This window comes from Rhopalosiphum padi, chromosome 4 (assembly GCF_020882245.1).
Source record: "Rhopalosiphum padi isolate XX-2018 chromosome 4, ASM2088224v1, whole genome shotgun sequence".
In the NCBI taxonomy this organism is placed as follows: Eukaryota; Metazoa; Arthropoda; class Insecta; order Hemiptera; family Aphididae; genus Rhopalosiphum; species Rhopalosiphum padi.
This window is the reverse complement of record NC_083600.1, coordinates 20661625-20682140: the sequence shown is the minus strand read 5'-3', so window position 1 is coordinate 20682140 and position 20516 is coordinate 20661625. Positions and strand designations below refer to the sequence as shown.

At 25.2% G+C, this 20516-nt stretch overlaps 1 protein-coding gene across 1 annotated transcript in view; it reads right to left on the bottom strand.

The window, feature by feature from the left end:
- LOC132929970 (uncharacterized) overlaps nucleotides 1-20516 on the bottom strand; it is a 97362-nt gene that overhangs the window by 7271 nt on the left and 69575 nt on the right. The window contains exons 2-3 of the mRNA XM_060995627.1: nucleotides 11907-12124; nucleotides 7756-8150 (exon numbers count right to left, since the gene is read on the bottom strand). Of these exons, the coding sequence (XP_060851610.1) occupies nucleotides 7756-8150; nucleotides 11907-12107 (596 nt within the window). The 5' untranslated portion in view covers nucleotides 12108-12124. The remainder of the gene's footprint in view (nucleotides 1-7755; nucleotides 8151-11906; nucleotides 12125-20516) is intronic.

Genomic DNA, 20516 nt, shown 5'->3' with positions numbered 1-20516 from the left:
AAATAATTGTTTTGTCGATACCGATATTTGGTGTGGACAAAATGACGAATACGTTTTTCAAAGCCTATCTACAGTAGGTACATATAGTAATGGTGAAAAGTCACGTTCTGGTTTTATTTTACTATACTATACGTTTAACGGCGAACTGTGTAGGCAATTTAGGTACATTGAGATGTAACCACGTCGTAGGACAACGGTTTAAAACTACACTATGTTTAATACAACATTCTTATTGATTATTGTTTTGTAAAAAATTGTCCATTTCATGGTTTGAAATTGTATAAGCTACTTAACTACTATTTTTAAATAGTAGACGAAGTAACCAAGCTGATTTCAAAAGCTTCCGACACCGTATCCATTATGCCATCCTAATCCCCTTATCTCTGACCTGCATCCATTAGCCCTCTAGAAAATACTCTACGTCGCCTAAAACTGAAATGGCGTGGAGACCTCTATAATGGCCGGCGTAATGGTATTAACTTAGGTTCAGTCAATGGTATACTCCATTCGTCATGCGAAACAAACACCTTATTAATTATTCATATCATTAAATTCATCAAATAAATTAACATACATAGATTGTACAGTTTTCAAATAACTATATAAAAATAAACTTGATATCCAAATGTGAGTTGTTTTAACGATTTTAATAGCTCAGACTATTACGATTATACGATTATATAGTATGTAATATTGCGTATTATTAGAGTTAGAAATGTTGTTTATTTCACTAATTGAAGTATTTTAAAACAAATTATTGACTGCAACAGTTGTACACCTTAAATCGTAACAGTCACTATTTTTTTTGGACCACCATTAAAAATAGAGGAAAATAAGGTAACCGCTAAACTGTAAAATAGGCATTAAGTGTATCTCATCACTGAATAAGTCACTAAAATGTATGTGTTAAATTTGAATTTAATAATAAATCATTGGATACGAAAAACAATAATTCTGAGCGAAGGCAGTCAGCAAATAATAATAATAATTTATTGATGGAATAAAATTCCAATTTCAAACACACAACAATAACAGTATATGTGTAAATGTGTTATATAATATAATAATAGTAACAAAAAAATATATAATATACACAGTAGAGACATAAATTATAAAGAAGTAATTATTAATATAAATTTAATAATTACATAATTATTATTATATTACAAAGTTTATTAAAATTATAATAGATATTATATTATTATCATGATACAGTTTTATTACTATAAAACTACAGTAATTTAATTTTTTTATTAGTATTTAAGTTATAAGGTAAGTTGAATTAATTTTTGTCGAAATACTGTATTTCTTATATAGTATATACATTTATATAATATATTATTATTACTAATTTTCGATTTAATAATGATTTATGTTGTACTGTATGAATAGGTTTGTGGTATAATTAGTCAATAGAATAAAATTAATCTAAAAGTTTTCAAAATGTCATTGTGTATATAAAATATAATAAAACTTATAATTTTAAATCCCCGCGGGCTAAGGATTAAAAAAAAAATAACTAAAATTGTTCTTCGTTTAAATAAGTATCTAATTTGGTCGAGATTTTAACTTCAAATGTTAATACAAAATGTTGTAAGTATTGTTTGATTTTTTTGTTTTAATATGATTTGATAATGAGACACCTTGTATTATGTTTTCAAACTTTTCAAGAGATTTTAAAGAAATTTATAAATAATCTAAAGAACTATAAAAAAAAAAAATCGAAAATGTCGAATGTCTTTATTATTCTTACAAGAGTAAATATGAAAATTGCATTGAGTATATGAAATGACTATTTAAGTAAAACCGAAATGTTTTAAGTTTCTGCAATAAATATTTTTTTTAATAAATTGTTTGATTAGAAATTGTTATTTTATATGAAAATTGAAAAATGAAAGTAAAGAGTGAAAATCCAGTTTTGTCAAACTTTAAACTTAAAATGTTAATAAAAATATTTGCGGAATTAATCTCATTTTTTTTTTAATTACCAGTTATATAAATTATGAGGATCAATAGATTTTGTCCCAACGGATTTTTTATCTCAAATATTGAAAAAAAAATTGAATACTATAAAAAACTTTAATTTAAATATTTGATGAAAATTTCAAATATCAACAGTAACTCGTTTTTTAATTATAAAAAAAAGTGAGAAAAATGATTTTATTGAAAACTGGTTTTAGTAAAAATTACTATTTTCTTTAATTTCTTTTTTGTTTTTCAAATTATTAAAAACATGTATAGTAAAATTTTTATTTTTGACTCCTCATTACTTCCAGTACTAATAATTACATTCACTTTTCTACCAGAAAACATATTGAAACTGAAGATCCAAGCATTTTTACTCTTCCTAAAATTGATGTCAGACACAAAAAATAACTACATACCTACTCATTGTTAAATCAATCGCTCCGCTTAAAATCGAAATCTGTCATTTACGAATGTTGAACAAATTTGTAGACTACAGACACCAAATTGAATCACCGTAAAAAATAATACACAATAAAACAAAATTAAAAATAGTAATTACAAAATAAAAATATATACGCGTGTTTTTTTTTCCATTAAATCGAAATTCACAATATGTATGTCCCAAATTAATCAAAAACACCGCTTGTACAACAAAACGTATAAAATAATCATTAACAACAATCACCCTGTAATCTATAGAGCAGCCATATTTGTCTTCCGTGTATAATCATTAAAATATACCGTTACCGCCGACGGTGAGGATTCGCACGATCCTATATATTTCAATTGTTAAACCACGCGATAATCGCCTAGTACATAAAATTATATATACAGGGCGATTTGCATGCTCATTTTAGTTTTTTATTTAACCATGAATTTATTTTAAGTATACTTAGCCACATTTTAAAACTCTCTAGAATCCTTCCCCCCACCCCACCCCTTGACCATACATTATTTTGTAAATAATTTTTTTAAACATTTAGATTTTCTTAATTCAAAATTATAACTAGCAATTTTTCAGTTATTAAAATGTTCATATTAAAGATAATAGTCCTTGAAAATAATTTTACAATTATAGTATAAAATAGATTTAATATAGGATCTAGTTTTTATTATATTTGGATCATCACTTTATGAATTATAAAAATTTAAAGATTAGTATAAACCACTATAGTTCCCATACCTTCCAAATTCTATGGACCGATTATCCTGAATACAAATTTAAATAACTCAAAAACTTCTTGTTCGAATTTTTATGTTGAAACGTCAACATCTTTAGCAAATTATCCACTAAATAATTTAAATGCAACAGGGAGATTGTTACTTGAAAAACACACGCTTACATTTCCACAGGACAATCCTTAAGTAATAAAAAAATCTCTCAAAAATTTGAAAATATAATCATTAATTATATTTTAACAGTTATAAAAATCAGATTTTATACAACTGCTTTACTGAAAAATAAAAAGGCAACGAGCATGTTTGGTGAATCATTCTGTATATATTATTATATAGAGCGAATATAAAGCACCTCAGTCTGAGCCACAATCGTTTATACATTATTACCGCCTTATCACGGCCATTAACAGACCACCCTCCCCCGCGCTGTTCCGATTTGTAGAGTTCGGCTTAGGACTATAATGATTATTACGATACCTATACAGTATACACACAGCGCATCACTAAATTTTGCTATAACAAAGTACAAACGCTGTCCGTCGAAGTGAAATATTTGAGCGAGTTTATTTTCCTTTTTTGTTTTGTTTTGTGTTCAATTGTTTGGAAGAAATAAAAATATCTGCGTTTATTCTCTTTGTTCGAAGTTTAAACTGAAAATAAAAAATGGTTTTCTTAACAGAAATATTTTTTGTGTTGAAAAGTTACGGGGAAAAATATCATGCTATTATTTTATCGCGTGCGACCGCATATCAAAGAGATTGCGGTACATTTTGATTTCTTTTTTTCGTGTGTTGACAAAACGGTATATATTTTCCACTAGATTACGAATTTATATCCCTATCATATAGTCAGAGCTAATGTATACAAATATTTAAAATTTTATATTTTCATAAATAAAAGGGTTGAGACTTGAGAGATATATTTACTTTATGCATTTATCTGATTGAGATGAAATTATAGAATATTAATCAAATATTTTATCAAAAATTTTAAGGACATCTAATACTTAATAGTAATATTGAGTCAGTTATTTTTTCATTTCGCGTAAATTTTATTCCCAACGAAAATTTTACTTATTTATCGTAAAGATAATGATTTTATATTATTTTTCATTTTTAAATGTATTTTTGACAGCTTTTTGCATAAAAATGAAAAAATATATCATATCTGTATTATATTACACAAGAGAATGCTAAGGAATCTAACTTGATAAAAAAAAAATATTATTTCTCTTTCGAATTTTTGAAATGAATTCCATGCATACATGTAATATGGTATATTCCATTTCATGTACAGAAATTTTGAATAGAAAACATTGGAAAACTCATTTCATATTTATATATACCCGAACTTTTCGCGTTTAATATAAATTTGTCAGTAATATTTTTATGTGGAAAAACTTTTAGTGACAATTATATTCTTTTATGTAAAACACAAAACAGTAATATAATATTTAGAATATTTTAATTTATAACCTCAATTATAGTAAAACGTATATTAAATATTGATAATATAATACAAATCTATAGGTAAATGTATAAATTATTAGTTATTAGTGTTATTATTACTATCGTTATTAATAATTATTTTATTTTTATAATTTTAATGAAACGATATATATTTTATTTTAAAACATTTTTAATATTAAATGATTATTTTAAATAAAATAAAAATAAATGTTCCAGGCATTATTAAATTAGGTACATTTAAAATAATCTAAAATATTGTATTTGCAGTACATTTAGTTTTATATTTTACTTTCAAATCATGATTCTGTTTAAGTCATGTTAAATTACTTACATATTAATTGGCTGAATTTATTCAACAACTATAGAATGTTCTTTGTTGATTAAAAAATAATGGATGAACAGTTTCCTTTTTTTACTTTCTGTTACTATTAGGCTATACAAATTTAACAAAATTATTAATGATTATCTTAAAAAAGTTTTTCAATATTGAAATTGATATAAGTGAATATGTGTATTTTAGTTTTAGAAACTTAAAAACCTTCTCTTATGTTGTTATGATATAAGTAAGTTTGTCAAAATAAAATGATTTAAAACTTATTTCTATTTTATTGCTAGTAAGTAAGGTCTAAAAAATTTAATATATTATAAAGAATGAAAAAGTTGAGGAAGTGGATAACGCTTTGTTGTACGGTAGGTTCCGAATGCGTCAATTTGATGGATGTATTAAATTTGAATTCAATGATTTATCAATGAAAAACGATTCTGAACAAAGGCGGATCTATCAGCATTTATCACTAAGCATATTTATTTTCATATGTTTGATATTTTTATCAGGTAAATTAATTTATTTTACTAGTAATAATATATAGTAGCAGGCTAAAATAGTTTTTGCTAAAATTATTGCTTTTAAATCCATTGCGTGTATCAAATATAAAAATGTATGTGACTGTCATAATATGATCCTATGAATAATTTTTTTTGAATATTGTTATTCATAGTTTAAATATATAAATTCATCCAAATTTGAAACTTGAACGCTTATAAAAAATATTGTGAGTATGTATTTTTGATATTTTTAAATGGCATATGAAAAAATTATGAGAAACCTTTATTATTAAATTTTTAAGCATTTACACCAAGCAAATAATTGTTTATCAAAATATTTTAAAATTTATTGTGTAAAGAAAATGGTCATATAAACAATTGGCGAAAATTTATAGTATATACAAGATTATTAGGTTTTGAGTTAAATTAAAAAAATAAAGATTTTTTTTCTAGTTATTTTGAAGAATACAAATAGTTTTTATTTTTAACCCGTTTAAAGTACAAACTAAATCCAGTTTTCTACCCAAAACCACCTTCAAAGTTAAAAATCAAAGTATATTTTCGACTACTAATGAAATATAATAGTTGATAATTCTTATAAAACTGAAAACTTATTATACTGATTAAATTTAAAAACTGCATAGTTGTCATAAGCAAAAATATAAGTATAACAAAGTAAGAGCAATCAAAATATTAATAAGAAATTTTATCTTTCTTCCGATATTTACATAGGCTTAGAATTTACTAAAAATATTGTTTAGTTTTCATTTTTATACAAAATTATTGTCTTATATTTTTTATAAAATTAATATTAAATGGACTTTTAATATACACATAACAGAATAATACAAGTTGCACACTACCACACATCATTTCCGAGAGAGTAGTCTGATGGGTTAACATTAATGTTAAAATACAATCAAAAAGGAAAAAATAAATGAATAATTTTATCAATAATAGATAATCACTAGTAAAACATTAAATAATTGGTTTCTCAATATACAGTTACAATTAATTTGTAACAATTTTTAATATATAATACTAGTCATTACATGTCTATACGTTAAACTGTAAGCAGACTTTCAACAATAGAGTGTACACAGTGAATTATCATTTTTCAAATTCACTTTAAAAAATATAATCCAAAATTGATTTTGGTAACTAAGGTTTATTTATTTTTTTTAGGCCATTTTATTAAGACATTGGGCACTTCAGCCAATGAAAAATCACAGGGTGTGCCTGGGGACATCCTGCACGTCATGTGTGCACACCTATGATTATAAATGAAAACTCGAGAGGTTTGTGTTTAGTATAGTTACCTGTATAAGTGTTCTTGAAAATACACATTTATTTAAATGAAAACGTTGATGAGTATTATTATACATAGAACTTCGAAAAAGTTTTCAATACAATCTCGTAATACAGACTATATTAACAATATAATGTTATTCATAAAGTTTGTATACTTTTGTAAATATAAACCTACGTTAAGTTGCGGGTATATAGTTTTTCTCATTTGGTAGTTAATGAATTCAATTGACGCTTCGAAACTTCACGGGTTTGAAACACAATAAATTATATACAATAAGGTAAAATATATTAAATATGTATGTACGGGATGGTCCATTTAAATGGCTACAGTAATTTTATTTGTCGACTTGAAAAAAAAAAAAAATGTTTTTTTATAGTTTAAAGTACTTACACATTTTATGGGGTACTCCTTACTACTTCACCCTACTTCACTAAACTTCCATAGCTTATAAATAAAGTACCATATTTTGTACTTCATGATAATTAAATCAATCGAAATTTCTTGACTAATATTTTACTTTATAAAAATTATCGAAAAAAACAACTGTACCTACCTATATAATTTTAGGCTATGGACATTTAAAAGAAATACAATTAATAACCATGCAAACATTGACCAAGACAATGAGTATAAAAAGCACTTATAAAATGGATTATTTAGTATAAACAAAATAATTAAATGGTTGAGTGGATTAGTGGATTAGTGGTTTGAGTGATAAGTGATATTTTTCAAATTTTTCACACCTGTATTCATATTATGTATGTGATTTTATTATTGTTAGCTCATTAAAATAATGATATAACCGACTTATATGTGTACCTATTTATTATTTATAGGTATATACTTTAAAACTCCCCTTTGTACAATTACGTATAATTTTATTAACATTTTCACTTAACCCTTTGATTACATATAGCTATGGTTCAGGTACATATTGCTACACTTACATAAATATATCATCATAGAACGTATATTATACGCATATAATGCGAATTTGTATACCTGGACATTTGCTTGTTTTCGCCGTCCATCGACTGTAGTTCGCACATTTTTTCCTTGTCCTCGGTTTGCCACATCTTCATCCTTACCTTTCGAGCCGCCTTGATGTCTGCTATATCATCCATGATGTCCAACTGCAAGTTGAATTGGCTACCGGTGGGCGACGGTGTGGCACCGCCGGCCGAATCTCTGCGATTCGCCCTCGGACCCTTGCTGGGAAACGCGGCAATTGATTCACGTCTGTTGCGGCCGAACAACGGCATGGGCGCCTTCGATATCGTGATGACCGAATGTCGGCGACCAGGTGTGTAGGGCCCTGGCGCCTTGGTCAACGTGGCTAAGAACGCCTTTTCTCGGGCAGCCGCACCGGCCGCTCCCTGATCGCTCAACCTTCGCACCTACAGTAGCATAATACAAAAACAAGTACAATTAATTATATGGGTAGCGGGAAACGTCTTATCTGAAGCCATTTGAGACGATTATAGGATGGGAAAAAAGTTATTAATTTTTTTTAGTTTAAAATATTGATAATGTTACGGATTTCCGAGAGCTTATTACAAATATGTTTATTGTACAAAGAAACATAGTAATAGTATATATAAACACCCCGATGTTTTGCCAAAAACATGCTATTATAATTGAATAATTCGAATATCACGGTTATAATAATTAATAAGGATTTTAAATCAAAAACATCTCATATTATACATATATGTTGGATTATCGATATGGGAACCTGTACTACTATATGAGCGTATAGTATACTACGTTAGTTGGGTGTATTGTTTTATCTGTGAATTGAACAATTATTATTGTTGTTACGCATACTTATGTAATTATTCAGACAAACGGGAACAAACGGCTCGACAAAGTAGCCAAAAGTCTAATTGTATCCATACAATTTAATTTATTCCTCAACCCGCCACGCACAGAGTTAACTTAACTTAATAATAATAAATGCACGCGTAGAGTAAGTACACGGAATCAACAATATGGTTGCTTTGTGCCACTAAAATTTGTGAAATCCAACAAAACATCAATCTTTGGTCCTCCCTAAATGTTGAGTTGTCTATAAAATATGAAATATTTATCAAAAATAGACTTAATACAAGTCACATAAAAATATCACATTGTTTCTTAATGGCTAAATGGGGACGCTCTATGTACACCTCTTTCGGGGATCATATTGCATATATTGTATACTTATATTGCCAAAACTCAAACATATTTTTCACAAACTACCGTTCGATACACCCCGAATAGAGACAATTTAAAAGCTTCCGGAGTCATAGGCTGAATGAGGCTCAATAAAGACTACTCTATCTTATCTATGTCACCATTAGATTTATTATTGTCACTGCGAATTTACACAATTAACGATAGTATCTTAAATCTCTTAACAAATCGTTACATCATGTCATCACCATATTTTGTTAACAGCGAATAATTATTGTGTAATCAATGTATTCAGAGTTAAATATTATATTCATAAAATCTACTATGCGTAAATTATAATAATATATAATAATATATACATCTAAGTTTTGAAGTTTTGAAAACTAAATGCATACGTTAAAATTTAATAAGTTTTAAATGAATACGAAAATAATGTGGATAATAATATATAATTTGTAAATATTAATTTATCAAATACGACAGAAATAAGTGTTATTGGCAAATACCACTGAGCAAAGAATTATAAATAATAGTAAATATTTTATTTCTATTATAATTATTATATGATTGATTGACATTATTATATTATTATAAAAAAATAATACACATATTATATATTTATATTTAATGCAAATATTAGTATATTTTGAATTTATTTCAAACATATAGCTTCGTTAAAAATATATATTAAGATAATATCCATGGCGTAACTTAAAAAACATTTTTGTTGCTACAAACATAGAAAACATATTCAATAAAACAAAAATCAACCAATAGTATTAGCTGTATTATTGTAGTAACGAAACAATTAAATCACGGGTCATAAAAGTGAAGTAAACTTTTTTTTTTAAATAATTAAAAATACAATTCAAAAGTGCCATGTTAACGTGATATTGAGTCGAAGTTAATACAATTAAATAAAATACTCTCCCTATATGATCACGATTAATTAGTATTATACAACAATTAATAATCAAAATGCAATTATTGTATGCAAAAATTGAAAAATATCTTTGGTATAAGCTTTTCAAAATAAAAAGAAGTAGTAAATGGATAAATTATTTTTTGTTACAATTCGATAGAAAATTATGATTTTAAATATTATCAAAAATATTGAGAAGGCCATAGGTAGTAAAAAAGTTACTTGAGCTACAGGTCGCTGTCGTGTTTATTTAATGATAGTGAAATTACTGATTTGGCGTAAGCACGCAGTGACATGGAATTTGGAGCTAAAATCTAATAAAAATTTAGTGTAGTATCTATTATAATATTCTCATTTAAAAAAGTTAAGCTGATTTATAAACTGTGGTTATTTAATTTGATTTAAATAAAAGTAGAAATTGGTTAAGTTTTAAAATAATAATAGAATTATTAAAAAGTTTTTATAATAATAGAACATTTTCATTCTACTTTCCCAGTGATGAATATTATAATTTATTGACTTTTTTTTAAATAATTTGATTTGTGTTTTAAAAATAACTATTCGTAAAAGTTATATGCTAAAACGAAATTTCACCTTGTTGATACCTTATAATGCCCAGAATTCATGACCAGTTTTTTCATACTGCACTAACCTCTAATAAAAAAAAAATAAGCAACCTAAAGTATAGATGGAAAAAGCTAAGATACACAATCCATCTATTTTAAACATGGAATACATTTGTTATATATTTTTTTTAAATCTGGCTATATAAAAATGTATTATAGTTTAATGTAAAATTATTGAAAGGTTGACCTAAAAAAATATATCGCTTCAGTTTCAATTATTTTGTAACATTGTCTACCATAATAAGGAGCAAAGGAAGACTTTTAAAATTTAAATTATTATGATATAAAATCAGGATATATAGTATCTTTTTAAATCTGTTTTATTATCAATAAATAATAATGAATTTAAATAATGCAAATGTAAAATCACTAAAAATTATTTTTAATGATGTTTATGTTTGGCATTTTCTTGCGTTATCTGTTAAGTAAATGCACCTATTAGTTTATTTAAATCTTCAAAGTCCATTGATTCTAGTAACTTTTCATTAGTTTAACATGTTTATTGTATTTTTATTTTTGAAATTTTCTCTTATGTACAATGTACATCCCTTAATTTGTTATTTCCTAGACATGGTAAACTTGTAAATTTATTAACAAAACATTTAACTTAAATTAAATCTTAATGTTAACTCTTCTATAATTAGTAAACTATTTACAATAAATATCTTAAAAATACAACTTTAAGTCAACTAATCATATTCGTTGTTAAAAATATATTAAATGAGTAGATTTTTAATAGACATGATTTTATCAAGAATCGATAGTTTAATTTTATAGGCGCTGTTAGGTTTTGTCACATAATATGCATAATAGGTAATAAATAGTAAAGTACTATGAACATTAAATAATAAGTATTTACATATTTTTTATTCATACTTATATAGTTATATCTACGGGAATTCATTATTGTCATGAATTTATATACTATAATACTAGATTCGAAACTTTAAATACAATTAATGTTCGATTGGTAATTTTGATTACAGGGCTATTTTTATAATTTAATATTTTATTATTATAGTTTATTACTATAGCAAATAACTAATTTACAAAAATAAACAATATATCTAGGCCAGCCATGCAATAGACATGTCTATTTAAGCACCTAATATAAATACTGGCCATTTCCCGTTCAGTATTAGAATATAATAAGTCTTAAGTTAGATTTAATAAGAAACAAATCATATTAGTTCAACAGCATTTTGTTTCTGTAAATTTATCGTTGTAAATAAAAGCCTCAATTAAGAAATAAACAAACACAAATATAAATGTTTTCAAGATAATATTCTTTATGTAATACGTTATATATTATCAGTTATATCTATATCCATACTTATGTTTTGTCAATTTAATTTATTATGGTTTGATTTGGAAAGATTCTGCCTATTATGAAAGAAAAATCGAATTATATCAACTTTTTTAAAAATTACTTGACTAGCAGTTATTCCCGATGTGCATTGCGGTGTCGGTAATGAGCGTTTCCGCATGTCTCTAAAAGGCGATAGGAAAAAGGGGTCCTGCGGAGGAGTATCAGGACATCCTTGCCCATTTCCGGCCACATCATCTATATCTTCATCTTCTTCATTAAAACAATTTTCTTGATCCACCACAATTACCGGCTCAGATTCCATTTTTGTATTGAAGTTTTCTGAAAATGAATAGGAAATTATAAAATATAATAATTGACTTGCTTACATATATTATAATATTCATACAGACATACAGTTTATTAAGTAAATATAAAATCAGTTAAATTTATAATGTGCTCGGCACGCGATTGGGGAATATTTTAGGTTTAAAGATATTTTATAGATTTTAGACGATCAAATACATTTATAGATAACCAATTTATATAATAAATAAAAGGTGTTTAAATTACAACATTTATTACTACGATTACGTATTTATTATTAGTGTTTAATATATTTACTATTAAGTAACTCATCTATTAACTTATTTTATATTCACTCGTATAATAACTGTTTCTTTCGAATGATTTTCATTTTTTGTTGTATTTCAAAAACAAATAACCATAAATACTTGAAATATTATATTATTATTTTCATTATATAATAATATTTTAAACTCATTTTGAGCTATTTATAGGTATGCCAAATTTTAATTTTAAAATTCTTGAAAATTGAATACAAGGTTCCACTTAAGTTTTTCTTATATCTGTATAAAAATATTAAAAATACATAGGCACAATATTTTTTTTTTTTTGACCAATTTATATTCACAAGCTCCTGACTAGCTTTAAAAAAAGACCATTTATCATACTGTATAATATTATTATTATAATAACATTTTTGAAATATATCTTCAGGATGTATGACCAAGTAAAACTACGTTTGCTACGATTAAACAGTCTTATTTGTATTTTTCTAGGTACGTTGGAAAACTGTGGTATTATAATAAAGGTATCCTAGCTAGAAGTTCTTTATCAACATGTTGGTTTTGACATATACAGAAGTGTTACAACAACATTGCACGATAACTTATATGCACTATAATATCAATTGAATAAAGTCGAGCTTATATTATATTGCGTTGTAAAAAATGATTTGCTCTATTTTTATTTATAAAATATTATTATTGTCCTAACATTAAAGAGATGTTGATCTAAGTAAAATAATATTTAAGATATTTAACAATTGTTAGTTTTTACTAATTCATAATTTTTTTTTTAAATTGAAACTTGAAAAAAAAATATTTAAACATTTTTGTTTTAAGGTGTTTATTTTACTGAATTACCATAACTGATATTAATATAACAATATTTATTAAGAAAAGAAAAAATTAAAAATCCAAATTATTTATTTGACTTTAATTTGATTACAACATGTAGGCATACGTATATACTATAAATACTACACTGGGTATGTAAAAATCCAAATAGTGGATAAGAAAATATCACTAACACGGTGAAATAGATTTTATATACTTACAAAGAAGCATTATTTGTTCATTATATTATTTATTTGAAAATAAAATATTCCACAGATTATGAGGATATATTTATGATTTACTTTTGGGTGGCTTTGTCCCTTTAGTCGTGGCATTGTAAATATAACTCGAGTGTATTGAAGTGTATCATAACTGACATTTGTAATACTTATACTATTCAAGTTAGTTTTGTTTATCGATATTGACATTGCATTTCTTCAAATTGACGAATAAAACAATTTTGCAATCTACGTCCTTTTTAATGTTTTTTTTTTAAATTTCAGATTGATATAAACTTCTTAAAAGAGGTTAATATTTTGAATAACTGTAATCTGTTATAGTATAGTTATTATAAGCTATTAGCCGTATACAAATTTTTAATTAGTGACGAAACGAAATGCAACAATACAACTGAATAACTGATAAAACATAAGGATTTATCTTTGTATAATCCAAAAGGTTAAAAGGATCATCAACTAATTTAATATACGGAAAGGGCGAAAACAGTCAGTGGCTGTCTGACGTCGAGGATAATTTTCTGAGCGTTGTTTAATTGCTTTTTGTTGGTGGTAGTTGGATATTAAATTATACCGACATCGCTGATGTGGTGAAGTTGTGACATTTTTTGAAAAATCATTACGTTGCACGTTGCATATAATGCACAACTATATTGGTGTATATAAAATACTTAATACGCACTATACGGGTTTTTTGTATTATTATAATAGATATCAGTAAAGTTTCGTCAACGGGAGATTGTCTGGTAAAAGGATATTTGTTAAAATATTTGGGGATTGAAAAATGCAGGATACGTACCGATTTGTTTTTTGTGTGAAAATATTGTTATATGCATATTCTACCAAAGGATATAAATACGTGTATTTTCAGATCCTATGTGTATATTATACGACGTGTGTATTAGCGCGAATGTGGATCGTGTGTACTTAAGCTTTGTGTTTGTTAGCACATAGTAAATACAAATAATCCACTTTGACGAAATCTGTTTGTAAAAGATTAAAACGTTAGAAAAATTTTAAAAATGATATAGACTTATATTTCCTGTTTGTTTTAAATTGATAAATTTATTGTACATTAAAGTATAAATTATATACGTTTTAGTAGGTTTAGCGAAGAATTTGTGTCCATATAAATGCATTTAGCGACTAAAATCCATGTAGAAATTAGAAATTATTATAGTTAAGTTTTACTATAAACATGTTTAGGTACTATACTGATAATAGTTATTAAATACACATCATTTGTATTCTTCTAGTAGACAATATTTCTTAAATGTCCAAACTACCAATCGGTTTTATCCCGTACTTTCTTTATTATGTGTTTAATCGTTGTAATTAATCTAATTATTTTATTCTTCATTAACTCGCAGGGTTTACAATATAATAATTTTTAAAAACCCTCGTTTTTTTTAGCATTTTTTGTTCGTTTTGTCTTTTATATTGTCTAACCAAACTATTTTAATTATCATAATACATAAATAATAATAGCCATTGACCAAAACGTTTTTAATAATAATTATATTAAAAATTAAATTAATTTTAATTAAAGGATTTTCTTTAATAAATAGGGATATGATTGTATAAAGCAATTAAAAAGTATGAATAATACAGTATATAAATTAAAGTATCCATATTGCATATACACTAAAGACGTACTCATGTGCCAAATATTGTTAGGTCCGGTTAGGTATTTAACTGAAGTTTAACTAGTTAGAGTGTAACAAAACACTGAATATCGATTATTTTGTGATTTAGGAAGATATTTAATTTACCATAAAATATTTATTGCGAAAAGTTACTAAGAAAAAAAAAACAATAAAAAAAAAAGAGATAATAAGTAGACTAAAAAAAATGTATGAGATACATTATTTAAAATAGATTATACAATATTATTAGGTGATTAACTTGATATTACGATGTTGTATTATAATATAATTCCCTATGTTAAAATAAGTACGGCCGACGAACCTAATAAATTCTTTTTATTTAGAAAAATTATTAATGATCTTGTAGAATCTATAATATGATTATCTACAATGCAGACATTTAAAATAGAAACTCCTCATAAGTGTATAAAGTACGACTAATTTAATAAATGATCGAAAAAAAAAAAATTAAATGTGTGTAATGTATTATGTATACATTCACTGTACGGTTTATTATTCATTATTGTACAGTTAATATACAACAATATAACTATAAAGCTAATTAATTACTAATTAATATAAAGTTAATATTTTTTGAAGACAAACTTTTGTCCAACCATCATCAGCAAGAGCAGTAGTAGCACATACGAGTAAGATTTTTTTTTTTAATTATTACGGTTACATGTTTAAGAGTATAATCAGTAATTTTTAGCACGTAGATATTTTATCGTTAGGTCATGTAACTGAAAATCACGTAGGTTGTAGGTGTATTACAAAGTTTCATAAACTCTGTCTTTTATAATAACATCATCTGTTATAACCTTCAAGTGGCATGATTACCTTGCACGATGCATAAGTTAAATAGTAGGTAGTCAGTTAGTTTACATTAACCCATTATCCATATAATATTATAAGTATTTCAGTACCTTCTATAATTATTTTATGTAATATACTCTAACTCTTATACAATAGGTGGTTGAATATATGATAAATGTATTACGTTGAAAACACGCACTGCAGCCAAAACCATTGTATTCCCATACACTATATAATATATATAATGAATATTAGGTATACGTAAATGTGCCGTTTAAAAATTAAATTGGTAATTTAGCAATATTAGATTATATTAAATATATTATAAAAAAATATACATACTGTGTGTCCGCGGAATCAAGGTACACTTTATCACTCATTACCCTGTAAACACTTTTTGATTCTGTTTGGGGGGACGTTAAACTAGACTAATGGATCATAAATTCTTATTACTTATAATTTTTTAACTCGTGTATTTTGTGCATACGCAAGTACACAACACAACTTCAATTTTTTTTCAAGCAATTTTGATCTATCAACTTGTATTCATACTCCGAAATTGAACATTTAAAGGTGGGTATTTTTTCATTCTATTAGACGTTCTTATTAAGCACCATATTATATGATACGTCATTATACATTTATTATTAAAGTAATAAACTATTTAGGTACTATTTATGAATTATTATTTTATTACATATTATGAAATTATAGAATTTATTATAAAACATATATTTTCAGAAAATAAAATTCTACAATTTATATTTCTTTTAACAATACTAATAAAAAAAAAAATAAAAAAAATATAAATAGTATAATACTATACATTTTTATTTACAATTTAATTTACAAATATAATATTATAAATTTATAAATAGTAAATTAATAATAAATTTATAATGTAGGTACTTATCATATGGTGTTAAATGAAAAAATATGTACAACTAAAAAAAAATCCAATTTAATACAACAAAAAAAATTATACCTAGTTTTTATTTTGCCAATTTTGGGTTAAGATTTTAAGAATATAAGTTGATAGATCAAAATTGCTTGAAAAAATTAAATAATTCGAAAATTATATTCAAAACGGGAGTTGCCATTAAAAAAAATAGAAGTCGTGTTGCGTATGCACAAAACACACGAATTTAAAAATTGTAAGTCATAAGAATTTATGATTCATTAGTCTAGTTTAACGTCCTCCAAACAGAAAAATGTTTACAGGGTAATGAATAATAATCAAGTGTACCCTGTTTCCGAGGACTTACTAGGAAGCTAAACCCCGTGCATTTCAGCTTCACTGATATAGAATAGCAAATAATAAATAGGTATGCCAAAGATAATATTTAATATTATAATAGATAATATACTCGTATTATTATTTTTAAGTAGTATCATACTATTATTATTATTATAACTAAATAAATTCGTTGTATTCAACATAATACGAGAATGCAAACTAAAAATTATTAATTAAATATATTGTATAATATACAGAGTGATTCTGTAAGCATGCTTATATCGCCATTTAATCATACATTTATACAAATTATGATGTTTATAGTACGCACACTTAAGGACCATATTTTCAAATAATTGGATTTTTATACAATGAAAGGAGTATAACAAAACTCTACAAAAGTATTTTTTTCAAATATAAACTATATTTTTTTTTATTGCTAATGAGATATTTAAAAAAAAAAAAAATTTACACAGTTTGACCTTTTAAAGAGTATAGTTTTCTGAGTTATTAAACTTTAAATGCTAATAATAAGTGCTTGAGCCACTATGGATAAGAATTAGTCTACAATAGATTTAGAAGATAGAATGTCAGCTATGATAATTGGAAATTTATAGTAATTAATATACATTTAATTTTATAATTTGTAAAAATTAGCTCAATAATAGACTAAATATAACATTTATTTTATATTTGATATAAAATCATTACAAAAAAACATTATGTTTAGTAGATACAGTGAGTTTTTAATAAACCCAAAAACTACTAATTTGAAGGTTGGATTTAGATGTTTCATAGTTTTAAAAAAAAAATCATCTAATTAAAATATATAGTAAAACAGCGTGGTTTATATTTGAAAAAAAAAAGAAGTTTGTATGATAACAAGATAGTCTTTAACTTAAGATCTAGGTAAAAAAATCTAAATATTTAAAAATAATTATGGTATTTTACTTAATAATTCCAAAAAAAGTCAACACCTTAATACGTATTAATTGATAAAAGGAATGAGCGACTTTGGCGAGTCACTTTGTAAATATTCAAATGTAACATGTTTTAAGGTGTTATTCACGAAAATAAGATTCATTGTATGAACGACTGTTTGTTGCTCTAGTAGAATATCGTGACATTCAAATATCAAAGAATATAACGAATTCAAGTGACAGAGTCGCAAACCCGAGTCCAATACACAGAAATTCGTGTTTTTTTTTCACGTTTATTCGTGTATTATTCATGAAAATATTTGCATTAATTCGTAAAATATCCAGAAAATAGGAAATCAATACTCACTCGAGCATACATTAACATTACTGGAAAACTATCAAAGGGTTTTGAGTTGGGATTGGATCATCACTTTTCCACCTCTACACTCTATATTATTATTTCCTCGTCTATCACGCAATAGCTAGCGTTTCATTGCGAGTATATTTGAAATAAGGTCTTCAAGTAAATATATATAATATTATATATGTATAATATATACATTGTATAATATGCATATAATATTATGACAGATACACACTTGTAATAAGTTGAATGGTAATTCGTAATAATCAATAAGGGAAATATTAAATTTTAATGAAATTATTACTACACGTAATACAATTGAATAGCTCTAATATTATGTTAATTATAAATATTATATATAATTTATTTATTAAGTTGAAAATTATTTAATTTAGCATGCCAAGTAAAAACCGTAAGTAAAGCAAAGCAATTTACTTTACAATTTGTTTTTTTATTAATTTAAGTATTTAACTAACATTTCGTTCGATATTATATTTACAGAGAGTAAAATAATGTTTTTCCCACAATTTATTTTTACGTAAACTAAAAATGTTCAAAAGCAAACTAGCTATAGTTATTAAATTTAAAGTATTTATTATTATCGAGTTATGTTTATGCATAAAACTATAGTTTTGTTCGAAATTATGAAAACAGTAGGTAGCTAAATAACATGAATATTATCTATAGTGACTTCATTATATGTATTATATTATATATAAAAATTGTATACGTAGTAATAACTTAAAGAAAATACTATTTATTATAAAAAAGTGGAAAAATAAAGTTTTATGCGGGAACATCACGATGAGGCTATATATTTATCCAATTAAATTAATATCGAGTTTGATATTGTAGCTCATATTATTACAATTTACAATATGTATATTGTGTCAATCGTATTTTGCTGCCATGTATTACATACATTATCGAAGATATATTTGTGTGGGAGTTTATCCTCGTTTTTCTAAAATATTGTTGGTTACTATCATTATTAATTATAATTTATGTGTAACACAAACGAACACGATGTATTGATTATTCTTAAAATTATTATAAGTGTCTTAAAATTGTCGATTTAAAAATAAAAACGGAAAATCTTTAAAACCCGCGCGTTTTGCCGCACGATAGAAACGACGTTTACGGCGTGTGTGGACCGAACATAAAATCAATAATTTTCCTGCACACGTGTGAAACTGAAATGTTGCTAATGTATTTTATTCGTCTGCCATTTTAGCGTAACGCACTAAAAAAAGTTATAAATAGTAAAATGCTTTGAGTTATTATAATATTATTATTGTATTTTCGCTTGTACAGTGAAATTGCACACAGAGCTACACACAAGACGCTGACATATTATTATGGTATGAATATACGATGGCGGTCCAATAATAATAGTAATAATATTAATAATGGTGATCATTTATTAGCCTCCTGGCAGATTAATGACTTAATTCTAATATTTCAACTGCGTAGTGCTTTACGTTATTTTCAATTCACTACCTTTACCTATAATATATTTTATTTTTTTCAACTGTGTTAAATTATTTTAGATAGTAAAATGGGTAATACTAAAATATAACAAAGTATTAGTATTGGTTTTATTTAATGCTAGTTTCAAATTATCATTAAAACTTCCAAAATATTTTAATTTTAAAATCAAAACCGTACGTCTGTAAATGTGAATGTATTAAGCGTTTGTAAGTGTTTTTGATTCATAATCTATATGTATTAATATAATACATATACATATATTTATAAGCATAAAATACATTGTTAATAAATAAGTACAATACGCAATAAATAATGATGATATTAATTTTTCACCGATTTTAATAAAAATGTGCTGTTATTATTGTTCAAATAACGTTTGAGTGAAAATAATAGTTTCTCACCGCAGAGTCTAAGGCAAAGACAATTGACAACCATATCGAGAAAATATACTACACGAAGGTAATATACATATTGATGTATATTTTTGACTAATTTATTATTAATATAAAATTATACACTTTACGTTAGAAAATTTCTTTTTCATATTATAAAGGTTTATTATTATTCATTCGTGTCATCGTGTGGTCTTTGTCCTAGTGGTAT